Consider the following 6,144-nt stretch of genomic DNA (forward strand, 5'->3'; position numbering starts at 1 on the left):
ATGAACAGAACATCTTTCTTTTATCTTAGGATGAGAAATTATGTGAAATACATATGAATTTTTTTTTTTTTTTAGCTTTAAATCTGTTTGCCTTGACTTTCTAGAGATTAACTTCAGGGCTGGAGAAGAATGTTTCCAGGTGAGCCTGATTGGATTCAGCTAGTTGTGACAGATGCAGTTCATTTGGGTGTGGGAGGGAGAATGGTGAAGAAAGGATAAAAGGCTTTGGAAGCCACTATGGCATCCTTTCTGTCAGGGAAACTTTCCAGTCTTCTGTCTTAGTGGCTGCCTTTCATATTTTTTTTTCCACCTTATTATGCCATCACCTCTTCCTCTGAATTGTTTTCTTCCTTTTGAGTTTTCCCCATCCGCAGATTTGCGACCCTGCAGTAGCCCCTTAGTTATCCCTGGCAAAGACAGCAAACATTTCTTGGGGGAAACTCTTTCAGCCAGGACCCGCCGCTTGCCTCCACGCCTGGCCTGGTGCTCCATTGACTGGGACCAGGTCTGTCTCCTGCAGCCGCTGGGCTCTGGGGGCTTCGGTTCTGTCTACAAAGCCACCTACCACGGTGTAACTGTGGCGGTGAAGCAGGTAAAGAAGAGCAGCAAAAACCGGCTGGCATCACGACAGAGCTTTTGGGCTGAGCTGAATGTCGCTTGGCTACAACACGAGAATGTGGTACGTGTGGTGGCTGCCAGCACCTGTGCCCCGGCCAGCCAGAACAGCCTGGGCACTATCATCATGGAGTACGTGGGCAACATCACTCTGCACCATGTGATTTATGGCACTGGTGATGCGTGGAAGCAGGACGATGAAGGAGGACGTGGAAGGAAGGCCCTGAGCATGCGAGAGGCTGTGTGTTATTCTTGTGATGTTATGACTGGCTTAGCCTTTCTTCACTCACAGGGCATTGTGCATTTGGACCTGAAGCCTGCAAACATCTTCATCACTGAGCAGGGAGTGTGCAAGATCGGGGACTTCGGGTGCTCCCAGAAACTCGAGGAGGGCTTGTCCCAGAGTCCCCATGTTTGCCAGCAAGGGGGCACATACACACACCGTGCCCCTGAGCTCCTCAAGGGAGAAGGGGTCACTGCCAAAGCCGACATCTACTCCTTTGCTATCACCCTTTGGCAAATGGTCATGCAAGAGCAGCCCTACCTGGGTGAGCGGCAGTATGTACTCTATGCTGTGGTTGCCTATAACTTACGCCCTTCGCTAGCTGCTGCTGTTTTCCACGAGTCACCAGTGGGCCAGAGACTCCAGAGCATCATCAGCTGCTGCTGGAAAGCAAATGCAGAGGAGCGCCCTGGTGCAGCCCAGCTGCTCCCTGGCCTCAGAGCCCTCCGGGGCAGCCCCTAGGAACACTTGGGACTCTTACCCCTTCTTCTATTGTTGACTTTTCTTTCCCTCCATTTTTCATCCAAACATAACTAATCTACCGCTTATGTAACCAAAAGGCTTTGTTGCTCTTTTTTTCCCCATAATTTTAAAAAAAGGAAACTGCTTTGTTATAAGAAGGTTATAAATAAAGAAAGAGGCTTAACTAAAGTGTGGGGTTTTACTGTGGGGGGGTGGGGGCCATAGAGGCAAGAATCAAGATGTTGGCAAATAGGACTTTTTCTGGTTTAGCTGTTGTGTACTGCTTTGCTCAGAGAGAAACAGGGAATGTGATGTGGATAAAAATACTTGTTTCAAAATAAGTACAAAAAGGGTGGCTTTTGGAAGGTTCTTTGTACATAATAACTTTTGGTATTTCTAAAATGTTCATATATGAGTAGTTCTTTACACTAGCTAGGTTTGGGATTTTGAGCTTTTCCTCTTCATTTACCAAGGAATGAGCATGCATCACAAATCAATGAATGCAGAAAAATAAATACAGTGTGTCAGTAGGGTTTTTTCTTGTTCATAGATGTACTTAATTTCAGTGAGTATGGTGTTTCTGAAATGGAAAATGTCAACTGCCCAATCTCGATGGAAAGGAGGAGTCTTTTTGTCAGTCTAAGGCTACTAAGAGTAGGAAGATATGTTAACAACTTGTGCTTTTGTTCGACTTCCATGCTGCTAGGTGTGTTGCAACTTGCTAGTTAGTATATTGTAAACTTTAGTATCTGAAGTGTTATAAGCATATCTTGTGTGGAATGACAAGTACCCAGGTTTTTGAGGTACCAGAGCTTTTTTTTTTTTTTTAAAAAAAAAAAAAGGTAAACCATGGAGAGAGGATGTATAGATACAAACATCTCATAAATCAGAGTAAGGGGGGGATTATTTGCCCTTTGTAATGCATGGGTCAATATTAGACAAGATACTGGAAGTACTGAAGAGGAAGATTGCTTGAAGCAATAATAATGATACTCTGCAGGTGCTCAAAGCATACACTGTTGAACTATCCTCTGTGCTGCTTCATCTTATCTACTGTATTTCCTAATTGGGCTGTAAGATGTCTGGGTGAGCAACTGCTGTAGACAATACTGAAGATAAAGAGCACTGGTCCCTGGTTTATCAAAACTGATAATTATAGATCTGTCGAACTCAACCCTTATCTGGATCTCTGAAGATCTGACTGCTGTAGCTGATATTGTCATTCTGCTCAAAGACCCTGCTTCTTTTTAAGATGGGAGAAAGAGTGATGTTCCAGTTAAGTTGTTTTTCTTCTTTCCTCTTCCTCCCTCTTGTTTCCATTCTGGGGAAAAAAAAAAAAAAAATCCCAAAGGAATTGAGCCAATTACCTGATTTCTGGCCCATATCTGTTTGTAGCTCTATGAAATCCTGGAAATGAGCAACTATGTGAATTTGAGATGATTCTGTAGGTCTTTATGGTATTTGTGTTGGACATTGAAATTAATGGTTTATAAAGCATATCTAAGCTTAACTATTTTTTGCTCTTCTGTCCCTCTTGAGTGGAACTAAGAAATGCTGTCTGGAATCAAAAAACCTAAGGTAAATACTGAAATAGTTTCCTCTGTTAAAATAATTATGTTATAGGATCAGAGCTTCCATTTTTCATGTTGCATAACTTCTTTTAATAAACAAGAAATAACTTATGAAAGTTATAAGTCATTACCTTTTACAATAATTATCTGAAGACATGCAAGATAAAATGTTGGATTAAAGCCATTAGCATGCCTTACCTTAACATCAAGCCTTACATAAAACTGTTTCTCTAGTCTTGAAAAGAATATAATAAAAAATTGAATTAAAGTTTGTTAGTAGTTTGTAGATGTTTCTGTGTTGTAATTATTTTGCCAATCTAGGTAGCTGTTGCTTAAGCTTCTAGAAAGTTGATATTTTGTGCTTAATGATACTTTAGCATCAACAAGTGCTACTTAAGTCTTTGTGAAAAATCAAGCACCCTTCAAATTCTCTGTTATACTTGACAGAAGAATACTGCATGGCCAACACCTCTTGAGGCGTAATCAGCTCTGCAGATGTCTCTGTCAATTTTGCTGGATGAGAATGAGAACTCTGCACAGGACTCAAGATATAGGCACATCATAGTCAGCTGTCACAAGGATGTTCTCTGTTTTTATGTAACTTCTAAGATTTGCTTTGCTGCTTTTTGATTGTTAACGAGCATTGAGTTAATACTAATCAAGAAGCATATCAGGCCTGATAGCTCAGAATCCATCCTTTTACAATATAAGGATTATTTTGCCTGTTTCCTTCAACTTTACATCAATTTACCTTGAATTTCATTCTGCTAGTTTGTAACTGGCCCTTGCACTCACTGTCCTAAATAACTCCACCAGCAGCAATGTTGTTTATTTTGTGGCTCAGCCTCTTGCACGTTGCTTATGAATGTGCTGAGCAGCACAGAACCCAGGGAAACATCGTTGGGTGCTTCCTCTAGTTGAGAGAACTGACACTTTGCATTTATCTGCTGTTCCTACCTCTTGACTTACCCAGCCCAGGATTTTTCTCTCTTAAACATGGCTGCTTAGTACCTTTTAAAAGTTCACAATGAAGGATTTTTCAGATGCCTTTGGAAACCCAAGGGAAACATATCAACCAGCTCCTTATCCACATGCTGTTGGTGCTCCTAATGAATTCCAATACAATGCAACACAATTGTGAAGTACAACTCCTTCCAGCCAAAGCAATATTTGCTCCTTCTAAAGAAATTATATATCTCTGTGTTTGTTAATTCCTTTAATATAGTATTTGCTAATGTATCTTGTACAGCCAAAAATCATATCATGAAGTTATTTCTTAAAGACTTCCATGAAATATGGTCCTCTACAGAAAAGAGGCCCAGGACATCTGGTTGCTTTTCAAGGATTGCCTTTTTCAAACTTAAGGTTGGTCCATCTCAATGAGTAGGAAATTGAGCAAAGGTGGCAGGATGCCTCCAAGGACAAACAGCTCCTGACGAAACTCTAAAAAATAAACTTCCAAGAGATACCAAGGGGAATTCTGGAGCAAGGAAGACTTGCTGTTGGAAGAGAAGGATTACAGAATGGTTGGCTTTGGAAGTGACTTCTGGAGATCATCTCGTTCACCCCAGCTGCTAAAGCAGGTTCACCAGAGCAGGTCGCACAGGAATGTGTCCAGGAGGGTTTTAAATGTCTCCAGAGAAGGAGACTTCACAACCTTTCTGGGCAGCCTGTTCCAGCACTCTGGTACCCTCAAGGTAAAGAAGTTTCTCCTCATATTCAGATGGAACCTCCCATGCTTGTCTGTGCCTGTTGCCCCTCATCCTATTGTTGGGCACCACTGAAAAGAGTCTAGTCTCATCATCTTGACACCTACCCTTGCGATATTTATAAAAACTGATAAGATCCCCTCTCAGACTTCTCTTCTCCAGGCTGAACAGACCCGGCTATCTCAGTCTCTTATAAGAAAGATGCTCCAAGCCTCTAATCAGGTTAGGGAACATTCAAACAAACAGGACACATGCAAGTTCATGGATCCTGATGGGATGCACTCACAGATGCTGATGGAGCTTGCTGATGTCATTGTGAGGTCACTCTTGATTATCTTTGGAAGGTCACAGTGGTCAGGAAAGATTCCTGAGGACTGGAGCAGAGCAAATCTAACTCCTATCTGCAAGATGGCCAAAAAGAAGATCTGGAAAACTACAAGCCAGTTAGACAAATAACTCTGGAAATCATTGTTAAACATAGGAAAGACAATTAGGTGATTAGGAGTAGTCAGCATGGATTTATGAAGAGGAAATCATACTTGACTGACCTGGTAGCCTTCTGCAATGAAATGACTGGCTGCTGGATGAGGGAACAGCAGTGGCTGTTACTTATCTTGACCTTACTAAGGATTTGGCTCTGTTTCCCATTACATCCTCAGAGAGAAACAAAGGAAACACAAGCTAGATAGTGGAAAACAGAAACTAGCTTAGCTGCTGGGCTCAAAGGTTTGTGATCAGTGGCATGAAGTCCAATGGAAGACCAGTCACTAGTGATGTACCCCAGAGTCTGAAACTGGGCCCAATACAGGTTAACATCTTAATTAATGGTCTGGATGATGGGACAGAGTGCACCCTCAGCAAGTTTGCAGATGATACGGAATTGTATGGAGGGATCAGGACCTCAGATGGTTGTGCTGGTAGGGACCTCAACAAGCTGGAAAAATCTGCTGATGGGAGTCAACGCAGGGAACTACAAAGTTCATCTCCTGGTGGAGGATAACCCACTCACCAGTACAGGCTGGGGGCCGATGGGCTGGAAAGGACATGGAGATCCTGGTAGACCCGAGTTGAACATGAGCCAGCAATGCACCCTTGTGGCAAAAAAGGCCAACAGCATCCGGGGGGGCATGGCAAAGGGTGGTATGCTCTTCCAGATCCTTGCCAGAAGAGATGAGTCGCCTCTGCTCACTCAGCCCAGTGAGACACATCTGGAGCTCCGGGGCCAGCTTGAACTCTGCCGGAACAAGGAAGGTATATACCAGACCAGGAGCACAGCGATGGGCCATTAAGCTGATGAGGGAACTGGAACCTCTTCGTATGAGGAGAGCCTGAGAGAGAGGACTGTTCAGCTTGGAAAGAAAAAATTCCAGGGGCTCTTACCAGTGTGTATAAATACTGATGGGAGGCAATAAAGATGGAGCCAGTCTCTTCTCAGTGGTGCCCAGTGACAGGACAAGATGTAATGCAAGATAAAACATTTCTTATTGTGCGGATAGTCAAACAC

General features: G+C 42.9%; 1 protein-coding gene across 1 annotated transcript; it reads left to right on the forward strand.

The window, feature by feature from the left end:
* The first annotated feature begins 316 nt into the window (after window positions 1-316).
* Window positions 317-1,512, forward strand: MOS (MOS proto-oncogene, serine/threonine kinase). The gene has a single exon (XM_065833059.2). The coding sequence runs from the start codon at window positions 317-319 to the stop codon at window positions 1,358-1,360; it is 1,044 nt and encodes a 347-aa protein (XP_065689131.1). The 3' UTR covers window positions 1,361-1,512.
* The last annotated feature ends 4,632 nt before the right edge of the window (window positions 1,513-6,144 follow it).

The sequence above is a fragment of the Patagioenas fasciata genome, chromosome 2 (genome assembly GCF_037038585.1).
Source record: "Patagioenas fasciata isolate bPatFas1 chromosome 2, bPatFas1.hap1, whole genome shotgun sequence".
In the NCBI taxonomy this organism is placed as follows: domain Eukaryota; kingdom Metazoa; phylum Chordata; class Aves; order Columbiformes; family Columbidae; genus Patagioenas; species Patagioenas fasciata.